The sequence below is a fragment of the Mastigoproctus giganteus genome, chromosome 2 (assembly GCF_048544385.1).
Source record: "Mastigoproctus giganteus isolate SK-2022 chromosome 2, ASM4854438v1, whole genome shotgun sequence".
Classification (NCBI taxonomy): Eukaryota; Metazoa; Arthropoda; class Arachnida; order Uropygi; family Thelyphonidae; genus Mastigoproctus; species Mastigoproctus giganteus.
Window position 1 is genome coordinate 270,686,833 of NC_143576.1, and position 23,295 is coordinate 270,710,127.

General features: G+C 39.7%; 1 protein-coding gene across 1 annotated transcript in view; it reads left to right on the top strand.

Annotated features, from left to right (window-relative positions):
• The first annotated feature begins 863 nt into the window (after positions 1-863).
• The window catches only part of Tpi (triose phosphate isomerase), a 226,118-nt gene continuing 203,686 nt past the window's right edge, over positions 864-23,295 (top strand). The window contains exons 1-2 of the mRNA XM_090369145.1: positions 864-997; positions 10,844-10,960. Coding sequence (XP_090225271.1) covers positions 10,849-10,960 — 112 coding nt within the window. The 5' untranslated portion in view covers positions 864-997; positions 10,844-10,848. The remainder of the gene's footprint in view (positions 998-10,843; positions 10,961-23,295) is intronic.

Here is a 23,295-nt window from a genome sequence, read left to right on the forward strand (position 1 = left end):
ACAGTTTATTATTACGCGCGATTACAGTTACTGCAAGTTACAATTCAGTAACTTGCCCTTAATGCCATACCACTCCAGTTTGTACAGTTGCCTTCCATGTGCAACAGCATTAAAAACCTTCCTCAAATCCAAGTATATGATATAAAAATTATTTTTTGCCTTCAGTTCCTTTTTGACCACATCGTAGTATCCAATCAAATTGGTCACACAAGACTTCCCCTGAGCAAACCCATGCTGTATCTGAGCTATTACTGCTGTCTTGTCTAGGTGACATATACCGACCTAAGCAGAGGCTATAGGACAAGTAATAACCATAGCCCTCATTGAGTGAACCTCCTGCACGGCGTCAAAGAGCCTCCAAAAGAATCTTGCAGCAACAAGCTTCCCTTGGAGCACTTACGAGGAACTCCCATTTCACCCCTCCGTTCGTAGGTATTTCGAACGAACGGAGGGGTGAAATGGGAGTGGTGTGTGTGTTTTTTTTTTTTTTTTTTTGGCTGATGCTGAATAAGCTTGCTTTCTTGCATCATATGCCTCTACTAATGCTAATGCTAAAATGCTAACTCCATAAGGCCTCGATTCTGAACACCTTGACGATGGAATTTTATTACTGTCGGTCTTTGACCGACAGTAATAAAATTCCATCGTCAAGTCCCTTTACTATTATTACTGTCGGTCTTCGACCGACAGTAATAATAGTAAAGGGACTTGCACCTGGCCGTGCTATCAATACTCGTCAAGGCGTGGAAAAAATCGCATAAAGCCGGAAAAGTTTATAATAATAATATGATAAAATAAGCCTTGTAATTTGTCTTGTATTCCCTCAGTTTTGCTTTAGATATGAATAAAACTGCAGAACATCATAATTATTTCAATAACAATATCAATTACTTTTTATTTTGTAGTGAATAACGGTTGGTTACATGTAGCGACTTTTAGAGACTTCAGTCGGTCACCGCTTGTAAGGTCGTTTGGGAAGGTCAGAAATTTTGGTAAGGTATGTGTTACTATTCTTGGTCAGTATACTGAATATTTAGAATTTAAAAGTAACGACACTAAATTGATTATGAATAAGAAACGTCAAAAAGTGAAGGAGTTTGTAATCATCCTGATCTTTTGGGTGTATTATATGGAATTTTTCGTGATAGTTCAAATTCCTGAGATTTATAGTGCTGTGGTCAAATCGGATGATGAAACGGTTGGTTGGATGTACTGTATTGATGCTGTTGTTAAATAAACAATTCCCGCTAGTTAACTCTGATAATCAAATGGAAATACATAAAAATATTAGGTCAGTGACTTTAAATTACGAGAGAATTGTGGATAAGACGAAAGAAGTTATAAGTGACCTGGAATGAATTTAATTGAAAATATATGTCAAGTTATATGAGACATTTTCCATAAATTTTGTTGATGCTTTGTAATATGTTTATCTGACTGTGTGTGTCTTGAAGAAATGAAAATTGCTTTAATTAAATTCATTAGGAAACTTCACAAACCATTTCTGCATTCCAAATCATATATACCAATTGAATTTTAACTTGCATGTACACCAATGCTAGGAGTTTGATAAATAAATTTGATGAATTTGAGGTATTGCTTAGAACAACAAAGGCAGATATTTTTGGGATATCAGAGACGCGTCACACAGATATAAGGAATGCAGAACTGGAATTTGGGTAGTACAATGTGTACACAAAGGATAGACAAGATGAGAAGGGAGGAGGGGTTATACTATTAGTTAAGAAACACATAAAATTCAAGGAATTGAAGCCAGTTGACATTGCTGGACAGTGCAGTGTCGAGTCAGTTTGGTGTGACATAAGCATTGGAAGATCAAAATTGAGAGTAGGAGTGTGCTATAGGCCTAATGACTCCGATGAGTATAATAAGAAACTGTACAGGGAAATAGAGTGGGCCAGTAAATCAGAGACTCTTTTAATGGGGGATTTTAATTTCCCAGATATTGACTGGAATTTGTGGGTTGGTCACTCACACACTAGCAAGGCTTTTGTGGATTTATTGGATGATTGTTTTCTACATCAGCATGTTCGGGAGGCAACTAGAGGGAGTAATACTCTTGATCTAATTATCAGTAGATTCTTTTTTTTTTTTTTTTTTTTTTTGGTAGTTGTTGGCGCATAGGCTTCTGTGGCCATAATGCACCTCCCAAGGTTTTTGCAGTACTTTGATCCAAGCCCGAGGCGGGAATCGAACCCGCGACCTTTGGGTTGCTAGGTAGGCACTTTACCCACCCGGCTAGCCCGGTCGGCAGTAGATTCTTCATGCATTGAGAATCTGCAGATAAAGTAAACACTAGGTGGCAGTGATCACAGTGTGCTGAAGTGGGATTTACTCAAGGAGGTAACTACCATCAGGAGTAAAGGGAAGGGTTTTTGTTTTTGTAAAGGGGACTACAGTGGTCTCAGACAGTATTTAAATTCTATACGGTGGGACCAACTGACGATGTTACCAACAGCAAATTCAAAATGGGAAGTATTCAAAGAAATTATCTTGGAAGCTACTAGGCCTTACATACTAACTAAGAAATGTAGTTCAAGGTTTAGGCCTAAATGGATGTCAGATGAACTAATTAGACATGTGACAGAGAAGAAAAATGCATGGGATACATATAAATTAATGGGTGACATGGAAGCCTGTGATAGATATAAGCTGGTCTGTAACCAAGTCATAAAGGAGATTAGGCAGGCAAAGGTAGATTATGAGAAATCCTTCGCAAAGGATGCAAAGAAAAACAGCAAAGACTTCTTTACCTATGTAAACTCTAGAAGGAAAGGGATGAATTGCATTGGTCCACTGGATATTGATGGTTCAACAGTTGAGGATCCTGCTCAGGTGGCTAACAAACTAAACGAGAATTTTGCATCTACATCCACACATGAGGAGTTATTTAGGAAGGGGAATGCCAGATGTGAAGTAAACTCTGGCAGTGAACTAGATGATTTTGTAATAACAGAGGAAAGTGGAGAAGAAATTGTTGAAGATAAACATAAAAAAGGCATCCGGGGTGGATGGGATCTATCCAGTTATATTAAAGGAGGCAGCAAAGGAAGTAAGCAAACCCTTAGCCATAATTATGAGAGCTTCTTTGGACTTGGGAGGTAACCATGGACTATAGATGTGCAAATGTGACCCCCAATTCACAAAGGAGGATCAGAGGGCAACACAAGTAATTATAGACCTGTTAGTTTAACTTCTGTTCCAGGAAAATTAATTGAGGCACTGGTTAAAGAAGCACTGCAGAATCATCTAGACAAGACTTCAGTTATAGCTCGGACACAGCATTGTTTTTTTTTTTTTTTTTCTGAAAACCCCAAACACGAAAGGAACCAAAACCTATAGTACTTAGTACTGTGCATGAGTTGAAGAAGTATGGGGGGGGGGATGCCGGAAACTTTGCTCTAGAGACTAAACATGAGTTTCACCACTTCAAGCTTCTAATAAGCAAAGTGGTGGTATTTCACCGGTTGATGAAAGTCATCTACCACCTTTTTACGGAAAGTCTTGCCTGACCAATTTGATTGGATACTATGATGTGGTCACAAAGGAACTGGATGCAGAGAATAACTTTGATATCATATATTTGGATCTTAGAAAGGCTTTTGATACTGTTGCACATGGAAGACTGCTGCACAAATTGGAGCAGTGTGGCATTGGAGGCAATGCTGCTATGGATAAAGGGGTGGTTGAGAGGGAGAAGACAGAGTGGTAATCAATAGACACTGCTCATTGTGGACTAATGTTATTAGATTCTCTCAGGGTTCAGTGTTGGGTCCATTATTGTTTTCTATATTTATAAATGATATTGATGATGGTATATCAAACTTAATGTCCAAGTTTGCAGACGATACAAAGGTTGGCAGGGTTGTTAAGGACACTAATGACATTATGCTGCTGCAACAGGATCTGGAAAGGTTGAGCAGATGGGCTGAGAGGTGGCAAATGAACTTTAACATTGACAAATGTAAAGTACTGCATACGGGAAACAGCAATCCCAGAGCAACGTAACAACTCTGTGGTACTACACTGACAGTGATAGAGAATGAAAGGGACCTGGGGGTGGTGGTGCAGGCAGATATGAAGTTCTCTGAACAGTGAAGCGTGGTGTATTGTCAATGATATACAGGAATTTTTCTAGCAGGGATAAGGAGGTGATTATTCCCTTGTATAAGGCAATGGTCAGGCCACACCTAGAGTACTGTATACAGGTCTGGAGGCCTCATTTCAAGAAGGATGTAGAGCTGCTGAAACGAGTACAGAGAAGGGCAACGAGATTAGTAAATGGAACAAAGGGGTGCTCCTACAAAGAAAGGCTTAAGTTTTGCAAATTACAGTGTCTGGAGACTAGGCACCAGCGAGGTGATCTGATAGAGGTGTATAAAGCCTTGAATGGTTTGAGCATGCTCAATGCTGATGGAATTCTTCCTCTTACTCAGAATAATCACCTGAGAGGGCATAAATTCAAATTGAGAAGAGACAGATGTAGGATAGACGTGTGGAAATTTGACTTTAGCCAGCGGGTAGTTGGTTGGTGGAACAGACTTCCATCCCATGTCGTGGAAGTTGATAGCCTAAATAAATTTAAGGCTGAGCTGGACAGGTATTTCGAACGAACAGATGGGTGGAAGTGTTTTTTTTTTTTTTTTTTGGCTGATGCTGCATCAGTTTGCTTTCTTGCATCAAATGCCTCTACTAATGCTAAAGCTAAAAATGCTAATGCCTATAACACACCCCTACTCTCAATTTTGACCTCCCAATGCTTATATCATACCAAACTAACTCAACCTTGCATTGTCCACTCGAATGTCAACTGAATGCATTGACTAAGATTTTGTTTCCGAACTAACAAAATTGGCATTTGAGGTGAGCGGACACGGTTCGTCAGGGCTCTTCAGTTTAGTTGATTGGATTTCTGTTGATTATTGCTTTTAAATATTTGATTTATTTAGTATATTATGGGATTATTTTGTTATAGGTTTTCCTGTAACAGTTTGATTTTTATAGTATTATAGATATCATTTTTTAAAGTTAATTTTCATTGATATTTAGCTAATTTTATAAATTTACCTGCGGGATGTGCCTTAAACATGTCACAGGGTTTCGTGACACACACGTAAATAGCGGATGGCGATTTACGTGTGAGTCATGATTTAATCCTTTGTGGAACCTGTGGAAAGTTTTCCAAAGTCGACCTGGTGACTAATCATAGCTCACCTGCGGATTCTTTTCTTTGTGATTGATGTAAGGAGTGCACCGATCTTAAATTACAATTTGGTGCACTGATGGAACAATTTCAGTCACTGAAAAAATGGGTGCTTGCCCTTGAGAATAATGCATCTGGGAGCTCGTTCTGGACTCACGACTCCAGCAATCTATCGAGTGGTGCACTCCCGATTCGGATCTCAAAACAGAAACACCAAGTGCAAACTACTTTGGTTCAAAAGGACTTTGTTTTTTTAGGAGACTATTGTCAGGGAAACGGGGAATATTTTTTGTAATAAGGATAGGTGGAGTAGAACCAGGGTATGTCTGCCGGGAGCAACTATTAATCATGTCAACAACAGATTGTCAGATTTTAAGGGCGATAAAGAGAATATTATTATTCATGTGGGGGACTAATGAAATTAAGCGTACACAATCTGACGATTTGTTGGAAAAATACAGGACCATGCTGAGGAAATGCCGCGAGCTAGGACACAATGTCTGTGTGCCTGCAATTCTGCCCAGTCACGATTGGAGGGATTATATGCTAAAAGCCTTATGGATTAACTCAAGACTTGAAGGACTCTGCAAGGCTTTTGTGGGGAAATTTATATCAGCTTGGCCCACACTTGTAGGTTGAATGAATTTGTTTTGTAGAGACGGGATACACTTAAACAAAGGTGAGGCAAAAGTTTTTGCCAATATTATTGAGGCTACCTTAAAAGTTCAGGGAAACTGCTAGTTGGGGGGAGGGATGTGGGTATTACTGACACCCATTTATCTGATAATATTGTTCAAAGTAACTCTTCCACATACCTCAAGAGTTCTTACCTGTTTCCCCAACTGGACAAAATTAGATCTTCTGGGGATAGAAACGTTTCAAGTGAATGGGTAGCTAATGCCAGGGAAGAGAGCCTAAAAAACTTCAAGGGTTGTGTTAGAGTTGTTAAATATACAAGAACAGTAAGTCTTAATTGTTTATATAGTAATGTTAGAAGTGTCGTCAATAAAATGAGCGAATTCGAACTGCTGATTAAAACAAGTAACTCGGACATAATAGAGCTTACAGAGACGTGGTGCCACCCGGAAATAGGGGATGACGAGTTTCAGTAAGGCTTGTATAATGTATTTAGGAAGGATAGGGTAGATAGATGGGGTGGTAGGGTAATGCTTCTTATCAGAAGCAGCCTGTGTGTGACGATAGCATTCGCGGATTCCGATGTTTCACGCGCTAGTATGGAATCTGTATGGTGTGAGATAGTTGGAAACAAAGGGATAATGCAAGTAGGAGTAATCTACAGAGCAGGTGATTGTGAAGATTATGACGAAAGCCTCTACATGCAAATGGAATGGGCAAGTAAGCGTCAATGTCTTATTATGGGTGATTTCAATTTGCCTCTAATTGAATGGGAAGGAAACTCATGGGGAACACAATTTTTAAATCAACTAGATGACTGTTATTTGTATCAACATATCAGGGAATATGTTGTATCAACATATCATACTAGAGAAAAGAATATCCTAGACCTCATCATCACTCATGAATCAGATGACTTAATAACAGGGCTGACAGTAGCGGAACCAGTAGCAGGAAGTGATCACGGAGTTCTACGGTGGATGATGATGAGAGATGTAGCAGCAAAGGAAGGGGTTATAATTTCAGAAAAGGAAATTATGATGCCTTAAGGTGCTACATGGCCTCTATTAACTGGATAGATATTGCACAGAGAATGAATACAATTGAACTGTGGTATGCTTTTCAGCATTAATTGTTGAGGAAGCTTCCATTCTGCAGTGGGTTGATAATGGCTGCAGTTTACGTTTTTTTTTTTATGCTTTTAAAACATTAATCACAGACGCCTTGAATGCATATTTACCATTAAAAAAATACTCCACAAGGAGCGTTCAAAGTTGGATGATTAGTGAAGTTGCAACATTACTTGAGCAGAAAAAGGTGGCATGGAAAGGTTGCAGAGCAATAAAACGTACTGAAGCCTATAACAGCTACAAGATTATCTGTAATAGAGCCACAGAAAAGGTTCGGCAGACAAAGGCAGTTTGAGAAATCGCTAGCAAACAGAGCAAAGAGGGGGGGGGGAGTTTTTAAGAATTCTTCACATATATAAATGCTAAGAAGAGCAGGACAAACCAGATCGGAACTTTACGTAAGGGAAAGTGAATAGTACTAAATACACCAGCTGCCGTTGCAGATGAACTCAACAGTTATTTTCCATCAATATTTACAGTTCGAAAAAACGTTTGTGGCAATGGGAAATTGTGGGAGCGAAGTTGAAAAATATGTAATTAATGATATTGAAATTTCGCAAGATTATTTAATGAAAAAACTTTCGAGCCTGCAGGCTAATAAGGCTCCTGGAGTTGATGGAATATACCCTATAATCTTAAGGGAGGTGGCAAGTGAGTCCATTGAACCATTGTGGCTAATTATGCGAGCATCACTAGACTGGGGAGATTCCGTTGTATTGGAAAAGTGCCAATGTATCTCCCATACATAAGTGTGGTTCTAAGAGTGAAGTGGGAAATTATCGACCTGTCAGTCTGACTTCAGTGGTAGGGAAAATCATGGAGGCAATGATCAAGGGTTGAATTCAGGATCATTTGGATAGAATCGAAATTCCCAAGGATACTTAGCATGGTTTTGTAAAGGGAAAATCATGTTTAACAAATCTGGTTCGCTATTTTGAGCCGACCGGGCTAGCCGAGTGGGTAAAGTACCTGCCCGGCAACCCAAAGGTCGCGGGTTCGATTCCCGCCTCGGGCTTGGATCAAAGTACTGCAAAAACCTTGGGAGGTGCAATATGGCCACAGAAGCCGATGCGCCAACAACTACCAAATCAAAAAAAAAAAAAAAAAAAAAATCGCTATTTTGAAAGGGTCACTCATGAGCTGGATTTAGTTAATAATTTCGACATTGTTTATTTAGATTTCAGCTAAGCTTTTGACTCAGTCCCACATGAGCGGTTGCTTTATAAGCTGGAACAGGTTGGAATCACTGGGAAAATCCTTAGATGGATAGCAGATGGCTTCAGGGCAGGAGGCAGAGGGCTGTGATAAATGGCTATTCCTCAGATTGAGTTGATGTAAGAAGTGGGGTTTCCCAAGGATCAGTATTAGGACCACTGTTGTTTTGATGATGGTATATCAAGCTTAATGTCCAAGTTTGCAGACGATACAAAGGTTGGCTGGGTTGTCAAGGACACTACTGACACTATGCTGCTGCAACAGGATCTGGAAAGGTTGAGCAGATGGGCTGAGAGGTGGCAAATGAAGTTTAACATTGACAAATGTAAAGTAGTGCAGACGGGCTGCAAGAGTAGCTCATGGAGTATTGTCAATGATATACAGGAATTTTTCCAGCAGGGATAAGGAGGTGATTATTCCCTTGTATAAGGCAATGGTCAGGCCACACCTAGAGTACTGTATACAGGTCTGGAGGCCTCATTTGAAGAAGGATGTAGAGCTGCTGGAACGAGTACAGAGAAGGGCAACAAGATTAGTGAATGGAACAAAGGGGTGCTCTTACGAAGAAAGGCTTAAGTTTTGCAAATTACAGTGTCTGGAGACTAGGCACCAGCGAGGTGATCTGATAGAAGTGTATAAAGCCTTGAATGGTTTGAGCATGCTCAATGCTGATGGGATTCTTCCTCTAGCTCAGAATAATCACCTGAGAGGGCATAAATTGAAATTGAGGAAAGACAGATGTAGGATAGACGTGCGGAAATTTGCCTTTAGCCAGCGGGTGGTTGGTTGGTGGAACAGACTTCCATCCCTTGTAGTGGAGGTTGATAGCCTAAATAAGTTTAAGGCTCAGCTGGACAGGTATTTTGAACGAACAGAGGGGTGAAGTGGAAGTGGGTTTTTTTTTTGGCTGATGCTGCATAAGCTTGCTTTCTTGCATCAAATGCCTCTACTAATGCACGACATTTATGAAGGGATAGAGTGCATAATGTCTAAATTTGCAGATGATGTTAAAATTGGTAGAGTAGTTTATGATCACTGTCAAGCCCAGCTTCTTCAGAGAGATCTAGATAGACTTCAGGAATGGTCAGAATAATGGTAGCTATGCTTTTATCCAACAAAGTTTAAGGTATTACACCTGGGAAAGAGTAATTGCGAAATAACTTATTCACTTGGTGGAGTTCAACTAAACCCAGTACTGGAGGAAAGGGACTTGGGTGTTACGATGTGGTCAGATATGAAATTCTCTGAGCATTGTAAACAGGTTGCAAGGAAGGCCCATTGTGTCCTATTGATGATCTATCGATCTTTTTAAAGTAGAGATAGGGACGTGATTATCACATTATGTAAGGCTTTTCTCTGAGCATTGTAAACAGGTTGGAAGGAAGGTTGGAAGATAAGGACGTGATAATCCCATTATAAAAGGCTGTTGTTAGACCACACTGAGAATACAGTGTGGAAGTATGGAGACTGCACCTAAAGAAAGACATTGAGCTTCTTGAAAGGGTGCATAGACGGGTAACTTGCCTGGTGAGATCGGCAAAAGGAAGTTCTTATGAAGAAAGTCTTTGAATATGTGGGTTGCAGAGTTTGGAAACTAGACACCTTAGAGGAGATTTGATTAAGGTGTTTTAGGCTCTGAGAGGCATCAGTAAAATGAATGAGGACGAAATTTTCAAGATTTTAAATGATGCTAGAACTAGTGGACATAAATTCAAGTTATGGGGCGTGGGAGATGTTTAGATTGGACTGCAGGAATTTTAGCCAGTGAGTTATAAATTACTGGAATAAGTTGCCTACATGGGTGGTAGAGGCTGACAGTTTTGGGAAATTCAAAGGTCATATGGATAGTACCTTCGGGTGATGGAAACGCATAGGATGATAGGTTTAATTTCCTTTTCTTTTATAAATTACTAGGGTTTTTTTTTTTTTTTTTTTTAATCTCTGTTTTTTTTTTTTTTTTTTTTTTTTTGGCTGGTGCAGCATAAGCCATAGGCTTTCTTGCACCATGTGGCCATTACTAATACTAATTATTGTTGGATGGTGAAAAGGGATGCTCCCCAAGCTGAATACAAGTGAAAGGCAGAAAGGTCCTGTGCTTGATACAGGGCCGACCGGGCTAGCCGAGTGGGTAAAGTACCTGCCCGGCAACCCAAAGGTTGCGGGTTCGATTCCCGCCTCGGGCTTGGATCAAAGTACTGCAAAAACCTTGGGAGGTGCAATATGGCCACAGAAGCCGATGCGCCAACAACTACCAAATCAATCAAGTGCTTGATACAGGAATGTTAAACCTGTAGCTACATCTGACCTGTCATATAAATAAAAAAAATACCTTGTATAAATATAAAAAAGCTTTTTTTTTTTTTTTTCAAAACAAGATCCAATCTGCCATTTTAAGCACTATTTTTGTGTTTAGCACCCAAAACCTATAAATTACTTTCCTGCCCGTAACAAGATATGACCCAAAATTTGTTGTTCAGTGTTAGAGTAGAAGAGAAAAAAAAACATTCTACTTATCTGTAATAGCATCACATAGATTTTTCTGGGGGGGGAGTAAATAGTACATTACAATGACGTGATCTTTTACTTGATGATATTTCATTTTAGTGTAACAGTATCGTTTATTTCTTCCCCCTTTCAGGAACTATGGCAAACAGAAAGTTTTTTGTTGGTGGAAACTGGAAAATGAATGGAAGCAAATCAAGTATTGATGACATCATAAATTTTATGGTGGAAGGGCCGCTTGATCCCAATACTGGTGAGAAATCTAGATCTCATTCATTTTTAATTTGTATACTTCAGTTTATTTTTGCTTTCTTTGAGTTTTTTGTTCTTCTAGCCAAAGCTTTTATCCATTCTAAAATTTAGTGTACTAATTTTGCTAATTAATTGTATGGTAAAAATTTATCTAATTTAGCATTAGCATCAGCATTAGTAGAGGCATATGATGCAAGAAAGCAAGCTTATGCATCATCAGCAAAAAAAAAAAAAAAAAAACCCTCCCATTTAATCCCTCCATTCATTCCAAATGCCTGTCCAGCTCAGCCTTAAATTTATTTAGGCTATTAGCTTCCACAACAAAAGATGGAAGCCTTTTCCACCAATCAACTATGCACTGGCTAAAGGCAAATTTCTGCACTTAACCATCATTTTATCCATTGTAGCAACTTACCCTTAATACCATTCTGCTCCAATTTGTACAATAGTCTTCCATGCGCAACAGTGTCAAAAGCTTTCCTGAAATCCAAATATATGATATCAAAATTATTTTTTGCATCCAGTTCCTTTGTAACCACATCATAATAACCTATCAAATTTGTCAGACAAGACTTTCCCGTAACAAACCCATGCTGTGTCTGCATTATTGCTGCAGTCTTGTCTAGATGAACCTGCAATGCATCTTTAACCAGTGACTCCATTCTTTTACCCAGAACCGAATTTAAACTAACTGGTCTGTAATTACTCGTGTCACCCTTCGATCCCCCTTTGTGAATTGGGGATACATTTGCACATCTCCAGTCCGTGGGAACCTCCTCCGAGTCCAAGGATGCTCTTATAATTATGGCTAAGGGTTTGCTTAGTTGCTTTGCTGCCTCCTTTAATATAACTGTATAGATCCCATCCACACCAGGTGCTTTTCTTACGTTTAACTTCAACAGTTTCTCTTCCACTTTGCTCTCAGTTATTACAAAATTATTAAGTATCCTGCTACAATTTGATAACCTTCTGCCATTTTCAAACCTTAATAATTCCTCACGTGTGAATGTAGATGCAAAATACTCATTCAGTTTGTTTGCTATCTGAGCAGGATCATCAACAGTCGAACCATCAATGTCAAGTGGACCAATCAGATTCATCCCCTTCCTTTTAGAGTTTATATAAGTAAAGAAATCCTTGCTGTTTTTCTTAGCATCTTTTGCCAAGTATTTCTTTTAATCTGCCTTTGCCTGCCGAACCTTCTTTGTGACTTGATTACAGATTAACTTATATCTGCCATAGGCTTCTGAGTCGCTTGATAATTTATATGCATCCCATGCATTTTTCTTCTCTGTTACGAGTCTCATTAGTTCATTTGACAACCATTTAGGCCTAAACCTTGACCAATATTTCTTAATAGGTATGAAACTCTTAGTAGCATCCACGATTAATTCCTTGAATGCTTCCCACTTAAAATTTACTGTTGGTAACATCGTCAGTTGATCCCACTGTACAGAATTTAAAAACTGTCGGAGACCACTGTACTCGCCTTTACGGAAGCAAAAACCCTTTCCTTTACCCCTGATGGTAATTAAATCTTTAAGTAAATCCCACGTCAGTACACTGTGATCACTGCCACCTAGTGGTTCTTTTATCTGCAAATTCCTAATGAATGATCACTGCTGATAAACATGAATGATCACTGCTGATAACCAGATAAAGAGTTACTTTCTCTTGTTGCCTCTCGAACATGCTGCTGCAGAAAACAATCATCCAATAAATCCACAAAAGTCTGACTAGTGCCCAACCCACAAGTTCCAGTCAATATCTGGGAAGTTAAAATCCCCCATTATAAGACATTCCGATTTACTAGCCCACTCTATTTCTCTGTACAATTGTTCATTGTACTCATTCGAATCATTAGGCCTATAACACGCTCCTACTCTGATTTTTGCTTTCGCAGTGCTTATGTCACACCAAACTGACTCAACACTGCACTGTTCATCTATATCAACTGGATGCACTTCTTTTGATTTTATGTTTTTCTTAATTAACAGCATAACACCTCCTCCCTTCCTATCCTGTCTATCCTTCCTGTACACATTGTACTCCCCAAATTCCAGTTCGGCATTCCTTATATCAGTGTGACACCATGTCTCCGATATCCCAACAGTATCCTTCTTTGATGTCTTGACCAACACTTCAAATTCATCAAATTTATTTACTATACTTCTAGCATTGGTATACATGCACCTATTCTTATTCTTAGTTACTCTAACACATCCCATATACCCATCTGTTTCACGATGACAGCCACCCGTCCCTGAAACCCACAACACCCCTCGCTCCAGGTCGCTGCTTATTCTAATAGAAGTTGTGCAAGAATCACCTTCACCTCCGCCTACGGCTACTGTTAAACTATTAGTCCTTGTATCCCCCCAAGCTGTCAGTTTTCCGACCCACCCAACACTGCCTCGATAGCATCAGCAAATATTCTTGCACCCTTTCTATTTAAGTGTATCCCATCCCTGTAGAAGCAGTCTCTCCTGTTAACAAGTACAGTCCAGGATGAAAAATATTCTATCCCTTGAGCCTTGCACAATCTTTCCGGGGCCGAATTAGCATTAGCATTAGCATTAGTAGAGGCATATGATGCAAGAAAGCAAGCTTATTCAGCATCAGCCAAAAAAAAAAAAAAAAAAAACCCCACTCCCATTTCACCCATCTGTTCGTTCGAAATACCTGTCCAGTTGAGCTTTAAATTTGTTTAGGCTATCAACTTCTACAACAAGTGATGGAAGTCGGTTCCACCAACCAACCACCCGCTGGCCAAAGGCAAATTTTCGCACATCTATCCGACATCCGTCCTTCCTCAATTTGAATTTATGCCCTCTGAGGTGATTATTCTGAGCAAGATGAAGAATCCCATTGGCATTGAGCATGCTCAAACCATTCAAAGCCTTATGCACCTCTATCAGATCACCTCGCTGGTGCTTGGTCTCCAGACTCTGTAATTTGCAAAACTTAAGCCTTTCTTCGTAAGAGCAACCCTTTGTTCCATTCACTAATCTTGTTGCCCTTCTCTGTACCCGTTCCAGCAGTTCTACATCCTTCTTGAAATGAGGCCTCCAGACCTGTATACAGTACTCAAGATGTGGCCTAACCATTGCTTTATACAAGGGAATAATCACCTCCTTATCTCTGCTAGAAAAATTCCTGTATATCATTGACAAGACACCATGAGCTACTCTTGCAGCTCGTCTGCACTGCTCAGAGAACTTCATATCTGCCTGCACAATTACCCCCAGGTCCTTTTCAATCTCCACCACTGTCGGTGTAGTACCGCAGAGTTGATACGTTGCTCTGGGGTTACTGTTTCCCATATGTAGTACTTTACATTTGTCAATGTTAAACTTCATTTGCCACCTCTCAGCCCATCTGTTCAACCTTTCCAGATCCTGTTGCAGCAGCATAGCGTCAGTAGTGTCCTTAACGACCCTGCCAACCTTTGTATCATCTGCAAACTTGGACATTAAACTTGATATCCCATCATCAATATCATTCATAAACACCGAAAACAACAACGGACCCAACACTGAACCTTGAGGAACTCCACTAATAACATTAGTCCACGTTGAGCAGTGTCCATTGATTACCACTCTCTGTCTTCTGCCACTCAACCAACCCCTTATCCATAGCAGCAATTTGCCTCCAATGCCACACTGCTCCAATTTGTGCAGCAGTCTTCCATGTGCAACAGTATCAAAAGCCTTTCTAAGATCCAAATATATAATATCAAAGTTATTCCCTGCATCCAGTTCTTTTGTGACTACATCATAGTATCCAATCAAATTAGTCAGGCAAGACATGCCCTTAACAAAACCATGCTGCGTCTGAGCTATAACTGAATTCTTGTCTAGATGATCCTGCAGTGCTTCTTTAACCAGTGCCTCCATTAATTTACCTGGAACAGAAGTTAAACTAACAGGTCTATAATTACTTGTGTCAGCCTTTGATCCTCCTTTGTGAATTGGGGTTACATTTGCACATCTCCAGTCTATGGGTACCTCCCCTGAGTCCAAAGAAGCTCTCATAATTATGGCTAGGGGTTTGCATACTTCCTTTGCTGCCTCCTTTAATATAACTGGATAGATCCCATCCACCCCAGGTGCCTTTTTTATGTTTATCCTCAACAATCTCTCCTCCACTTTCCTCTCAGTTATTACAAAATCATCCAGCTCACTGCCAATGTTTACTTTACCTACATCATTCTCCTTCCTGAATAACTCCTCATGCGTGAATGTAGATGCAAAATACTCGTTTAGATTGTTAGCCACCTGAGCAGGATCCTCAACTGTTGAACCATCAATATCCAGTGGACCAATCTGATTCATCCCTTTCCTTCTCGAGTTCAAATATGTAAAGAACTCTTTTCTGTTTTTCTTTGCATCCTTTGCCAAGGATTTTTCGTAGTCTGCCTTTGCCTGCCTAATCTCCTTTGTGACTTGGTTACAGACCAACTTATATCTATCATAGGCTTCCATGTCACCCATTAATTTGTATGTATCCCATGCATTTTTCTTCTCTGCCACATGTCTCATTAATTCAATTAATCGACAAGGCTCTCATATCGTGTCTGGGCAGAATTGCAGACACTTTCAAATTCAATCCTAATTCACGGCTTTTTTTCATCAGTGACCTGTACTTGTTAAGTAATTCTGCCGGTCTCCTGCTCTTGATATCATTAGTGCCAACGTGTACAACTATATCACCTTTTGTGCCCTTAAAAGATCATATCTGCTCTACACCGTCATCAGCCTTTGCCCCTGGCTGACATACCCTGGTCCTCTTCCACCTATCCTTTTTACAAAGGATGTTTCTCGTTTCCCTGACAATTAAGTCACCAACAACTACTAGTTCCTGAGGGACCAGCGCATTCTGCCTTGGCGGTTGCCGCTGTGTTGCGTGATGGCCAAGTGCAAGCTCTGGCGTTGATGTGGGCAGCTGAGAGCCTGATGGGCCCCTCAATTGAGATCTTTCGAGGGCATCCACCCTGTCCTTCAAACTCTCATATAGGCCCATAACAACGCTGAGTTGTCGCCTGATTTCCTTACACTCCTTACATCGCGCCCACACGAAGACATCCCCCCATGGCAATATCAAGTTCTGTTCCAGACAGTTCGGCAAACATTTCACAAGTTGCACATTTTTTTAGGCTGTGATGCGTTAGAGAATCGACCCCCTCAGTTTTTTCCCCGAGTCACAGCACTCCCGCCACTTTGTGCGCGTTGCTTTGCTGCTCTAGTTTGTGGCATGATACTTTAAATTAATAAAATCAATAAATTAAATTAATTAAATGTCAATACTACGCTATCTAATAGAAACAGTGAAGCGTATTACTCTTTCTATAATTATACGTTAAAGCTACCTAGCTATCTCAATTAAAAAATTGAATTCCCTATCACTATATACAAAAACAATGCCTGCAATATTCGAACGAAATAACGGTTTTATAAAGTATTACGTATATCTACAAAAACTGTTTATATAAATTAAAATAAAAATAACCAGCGTAATTAAAACTATAAGACTACATATTAAGTACAATATAAAATAAAAATTATGTAAATAAAAAGCAAACACTTATTGTTTTTTTCGGAGCCTGTAACTCGCAGCTGTGTTTTCTAATGGGTAATCAATGGGTGCTGCTTTTCTTGGACTAATGTTATTAGTGGAGTCCCACAGGGTTCGGTGTTGGGTCCACTGTTGTTTTGTATATTTATCAATGATATTGATGAAGGTATATCAGGCTTAGTGTCGAAGTTTGCAGATGATACAAATGTTGGCAGGGTTGTTAATGACAGTAATGGCAGTGTGCTACTGCAACAGGATCTAGATAATTTGGGCAGATGGGCTAAGAAGTGGCAACTGAAGTTTAACCTTGACAAATGCAAAGTACTGCATATGAGTAGAAGTAACCCCAGAGAAATGTACCAACTCTGTAGTACTACACTTAAGGTGGTAGAAAATGAAAAAGACCTGGGAGTAATTGTGGAGGCAGATATGAAGTTTTCTGAGCAATGCAGACAGGCTGCCAGGGCAGGTCATGGGGTTTTTGTCCATGATATATAGGAATTTTGCTAGCAGGGAAAAGGAGGTGATTATCCCTCTGTATAAGGCAATGGTCAGGACACGCCTTGAGTACTGCGTACAGGTCTGGAGGCCTCATTTTAGGAAGGATGTAGATTTACTTGAGCGTGTACAGAGAAGGGCAACAAGATTGGTGAGGGGAAGGAAGGGATCCTCTTATCAAGAGAGGCTTAAGTTCTGCAAATTGCAGTGGCTGGAGACTAGGCACCTGCGCGGTGATCTGATTGAGGTGTATAAGGCCTTGAATGGGTTCAGCATGCTGAATTCTGATGGGATCCTTCCACTTGTTTAGATTACGAACCTAAGGGGCCATAAATTCAAATTAAGAAAGGATAGATGTAGAATAGATGTGCGGAAATTTATCTTTAGCCAGCGGGTGGTTAATTGCTGGAACAAACTTCCATCTGTTGTTGTGGAAGTTGATAGGTTGAATAAATTTAAGGAGGAACTGGACAGGCATTTGGAGGGAATGGTGTGATTTTTTTTTTTTTTTGGCTGATGCTGCATAAGCTCATACATTTGCTTTCTTGCATCACATGCCACTACTACTACTACATCTGTTCTACAACTATCTTTCGTCAATTTGAAACTGCCCCCTCAGGTTCTTAGTCTGAGCAAGACGAAGAATCCCATCAGCATTCATCTTGCTCAATCCATTCAAGGCCTTATACACCTCAATCAGATCACCTCGCAGGTGCCTACTCTCCAGGTTCTGCAATTTGCAGAACTTAAGCCTTTCTTGGTAAGAGCACTCCTTTGTTTCCCTCACCAATCTTGTTGCCATTCTTTGTACTCATTCTACCAACTCTACATCCTTCCTAAATGAGGCCTCCTGACCTGTACACAGTACTCTAGGTGTGGCCTGACCATTGCCTTGTATAATGGGATTATCACCTACTTCTCTTTGCTAGCAAAATTTGTATATATTTCTGACAAGACTCCATGGCCTGCCCTGGCAGCCCATCTGCACTGCTCAGCGAACTCCATGGCCTGCCCTGGCAGCCCGTCTGCACTGCTCAGCGAACTTCATATTTGGCTGCACAATTAACCCCAGGTCGTTTTCACTTTGCACTTCCCTGAGTGTAGTACCACAGAGTTGGTACGTTTCTCTTCGGTTATTTCTACCCATATGCAGTACTTTGCATTTGTCAATGTTAAACTCCAGTTGCCACTTCTTAGCCTATTTCCCCAACTTATCAAGATCCATTTATGACAAGGTAATCATCAAAATGATCATATACTGTGTCATGATCTGAAGTTGTTTTTGGGAGAGGGTGAGGTGGTTAAAATGATTATAATTTTGAACAGGATGGTGCTGGTTATAGAGCACTTTTCCTGGGATCCACGAAAGGCATTGTATTTCTACTGGATTATTAATGAGAAGCAGTGCAGAATATTATTTCATTTGGTACTTGCATAATGTATATCTTATTTTATTTAGTTTTTTTTTTTTTTTTTTAACAAAACCCGAAACATGAAGGTAAGTTTCAAGAAAACAAGTACAGATTGCACCCATTGATGTTAAACTTGAATTTCCGTTGAATATAATATTCAGGAAACACATGAAGAAATGTTGTGTTAGACAACATAAGTGGACTGAATAAATGAGGAGAAGGAAACGTTAGCTCTGTGAGTTTGGACAATAATGTTTTGGAGAGAGTGAGTGAGATGGAATTAAAAATACCTATTCAAAAGAAGTTTACCCATGGAAGTATCTATAGAAGAGGTATGCTGCAGAAACTGAATGTCTGGAGACAGAATGGAAGGATTTGGTATTAGTGGCGGCTGATGATGCACGAACACAAACTTATACAGCATCAGCAAAAAAAAAAAAAATACACAATTTGTCTCATAATTCCTTAATTTTTTAAAACTACCAACTTGTTAGTAGTTTTAAAAAATTTAAAGAAGGATCAGATGAACGTTCACTGATACTAGGAACATTGTAAATAAACTTGATGAATTTGAAATACTGATTAAGTCAAATGCAGACGTAGTAATAGCAGAGATGTGGTGTCACTCAAACATAAGTGATCCTGAATTTAAATATGGGAAGTACAATGTATACAGGAAGGACAGAGTGGACAGGAGAGGTTGAGGGGTTATGTACTTAGTAAAGAAGAATATTAAATCTAACACAATGCATCCAGTTGACTTGGTTGACAAGTGCAGTGTTGAATAAGTTTGGTGTTGATATAAGCACTGGAAAAACAAAACTGAGAGGAGTGTGTTATAGATCTAATGACTGTGATGAGTATACTAAACAGCTATGCAGGGAAATAGAATGGGCTGGCAAATCAGAATGTCTCATAATGGGGAATTTTAACTTTCCAAATATTGACTGGAATTCGTGGGTTGGTCACTCACACACTAGCAAGAATTTTGTACATTTCTTGGATGATTGTTTTCTACAGGAGCATGTTAGAACAGGGCCGGCTTTAGGATAAGGCCGAATAGGCACTTACGATTTGCAAATAAACAATTCTAAGTTTGGATTATTGTTACAATAGAAACATATATTAAATTAGGTAAATACAAAGAGATTAAATTCTTACCTGCTGACAGACTCCTCTTGTCAATGCTCCCAGAAGCCTGATGTGCATACAGGCAAGAGGTCTGCCAGCAGTTATTTATAGGTGAGGGATTAATTCCAATACTCAGTAGAATTGTGTCAGGATTTTTATTCTCTATCCTTGGTTCTTGTGTAGTGGAGGATAGCCGATCGGGCTAGCCTGGTGGGTAAAGTGCCTGCCTGGCAACCTAAAGGTCGCGGGTTTGAATCCTGCCTCGGGCTTGGATCAAAGTACTGCAAAAACCTTGGGAGGTGCATTATGGCCACAGAAGCTGATGTGCCAACAACTACCCAAAAAAAAAAAAAAAAAAAAGTCCTGGCACAATTCTATTGTTATAGGAATTAATCTCTTACCTATAAATTAACTGCTGGCAGGCCTCTTGCCTGTATGCATTAGGTTTTTGGGAGCATTGACAAGAGGAGTCTGTCAGCAGGTAATAATTTAATCTCTTTGTATTTACCTAATTTAATATCTGGTTCTATTGTAGTAGTAGTAGTGGCATGTGATGCAAGAAAGCAAGTGTATGAGCTTATGCCAAAAAAAAAAAAAAAAAAAAATCACACCATTCCCTCCAAATGCCTGTCCGGTTCCTCCTTAAATTTATTCAACCTATCAACTTCCACAATGACAGATGGAAGTTTTTTCCAGCAATTAACCACCTGCTGGCTAAAGGCAAATTTCCACACATCTATTCTACCTCTGTCCTTTCTTAATTTGAATTTATGCCCCCTTAGGTTCGTAATCTGAACAAGTGGAAGGATCCCATCAGAATTCAGCGTGCTCAACCCATTCGTGTAATTATAATATTCATAATATTGGCAATTGTATTCAAAAATTGTAACACTTTCTATTTTTGTTTCCCCCCAACAACATGGTCTGATGATGGGTATTGGGAAGATACCTGAAACGTTACCTTAATGTATAGTAGTTTAGGTAAAATAGCTTAATAAACTATATTATTAATTTCACTTTGTATTATATTTAGTAATAATCTTAATGGAAAACAACCACGTAACATCTTTCCCTAACTATAGTAAATAGTCATGAAATATTCAGCAAAACCAGTGTCAAATTTAAATGTACATCAGTCTGATTTTATTTTAGTGCTGGTGAATTTATTTTATCATATTTCAGGTATTTCATGTACTGAAATACAGGAGAATGGATGACAATAGAACAACTAAGAGTATAATGAAATGGAAACTTACCGGGAGGAGGGCGAGAGGAAGACCGCGGAAAAGATGGATGAATGACGAAGAAGAGGGCTTAGAGACCATGAGAATAAGAAGTTGGAGGAGTTTGACTTCTGGGAGGACTTATTGGCGGAACATTGCCGAGAAGGCTAAGACCCACCCTGGGTTTTAACACCAGAAGAAGAAGAAGAAGAATTCACATTTTTTGTGTGTATGCATACCCTGATTTTTGTTGGAGGGCAATATATTTTATTTTACAACTCACAGATTTGTCACATAACAGTCTGGCTATAGCCAGTGTTGTCATTTTAGCACCTTTCTGTGTTAGATTTTTTTTTTTTGTTTATCTTAAATGAAAAACTACAAGGACTAGGAATGAATTATTACTATACTAACAAAAGACACATAAATTGTGGATCCTTTGATTCGCGATTATCACATTCTGAAACTGACCAGTACACTGAGAGGAACCCAATGCGCTGGTCAGTTTCATTAACAACCTAGTGTTTATCCTGTGGTATTTAGAGAGCGGAATAAACAATGACCAGGCAGAGTCTACTTCAATCACTCCAAAGCAGGAAGTTTCGTTAAATTTATGGTTTTCAGGTTGTACACGTTAGCACTAATGATATTAAGGGTAGGAGGCCGGCGGAATTACTTAACAAGTACAAGTCAATGCTGAAAAAAAAGCCATGAGGGTTGAATTTGAAAGTGTCTGCGATTCTGCACAGACACGATAGGAGGGAGTATATGATGAGAGCCTTGTCAATCAATTCGGCCCTGGAGAGATTGTGCAAGGCTAAAGGAGTATAATTTTCCCTAGCCTGGTCTGTGCTTGTTAACAGGAGAGACTGCTTCTACAGGGATGGGATACTCTTAAATAGAAAGGGTGCAAGAATATTTTCTGATGCTATTGAGGCAGAGTTAGGTGGGTCGGAAAACTGCTAGCTTGGGGGATACACGGACTAATAGATTAACAGTAGCTGCTGACAGAGGTGAAAGTGATTCTTGCGCTGCTTCTATTGAAATGCAATTGAGCAGCAGCCTGGAAAGCAAGGCAATGGGGATTTCCAGGACTGCTGGGAGTCATAGTGGAACAAGTAAATGTGGGCTGTGTTAGGGTAACTAAGAGTAGAAACAGGTGCATGTATACTTGCATGTACACCAATGCTAGGAGTATAGTTAATAAATTCGATGAGCTTGAAGTGCTTGTCAAGACATCAAAGGCAGATATTGTTGGGATATCAGAGACATGGTGTCACACAGACATAAGCAGTGCAGAATTGGAATTTGGGGAGTGCATTGTGTACAGAAAGGATAGACAGGACAGCAAGGGAGGAGGGATTGTTCTATTAGTTAAGAAACATATAAAATCTAAGGAAGTGCATCCGATTGATGTTGGTGGACAATGCAATCTGCAATGTTGAGTCTGGTGGTGTTACATAAGCACTGGGAAAGGAAAAATGAGAGTAGGTGTGTGTTATAGGCATAATGAATCTGATGAGTATAATGAGCAATTGTGCAGAGAAATAGAGTTGGCGAGTAAATCAGATTGTCATATAATGGGAGATTTTAATTTCCCAGAGATTGACTGGAATTTGTGGGTTGGTCACTCACACACTAGCAAGGCTTTTGTGGATTTATTGGATGATTGTTTTCTATAGCAGCATGTTCGAGAGGCAACTAGGGGGAGTAATACTTTTGATCTGATTATCAGTTGTGATCCTTCATGCATTAAGAATCTGCAGATAAAGGAACCTCTAGGTGGCAGTGATCACAGTGTGCTGAAGTGAGATTTACTCAAAGAGTGAACTATGGTAAGGATACCCTAATTTTGTTGCCCTTCTCTGTATTTGTTCCAGCAGCTCTACATCCTTCTTAAAATGAGACCTCATGACCTGTATGTAGTATTCAAGGTGTGGCCTGACCATTGCCTTATACAAGGGGATAATCACCTCCTTATCCCTGCTAGAAAAATTACTGTATATCGTTGACAAGACATCATGAGATCCTCATGCAAACTGTCTTTACTGTTCAGAAAAGTTCATATCTCGCTGCACAATTACCCCTGGTCCTTTTCATTCTCTACCACCTTCAGTGTAGTGCCACACGGTTCAAACATTAATTTGGGGTTACTGCTTCCCACATGCAGTACTTTACATTTGTCAATGTTAATCTTATGTTGCCACCTTCCAGCCCATCTGCTCAACATTTCTAGACCTGGTTGTAGTAGCGTACTGTCATTTGTGTCATTAACAACCTTGCCGATCTTCTTATCATCAGCAAACTTAGACATTAAGCCGTATATACTATCATCAATATCATTAATAAATACAGAGAACAACATTACACCCAACACTGACTGTTGGGGGACTCCACTAATAATATTAGTCAACGTAGAGCAGCGTCCGTTGATTCCCATTTTCTGCCTTCTCCCACTCAACCATCCCTTTATCCATAGCAGTCTTCCCTGTGCAATA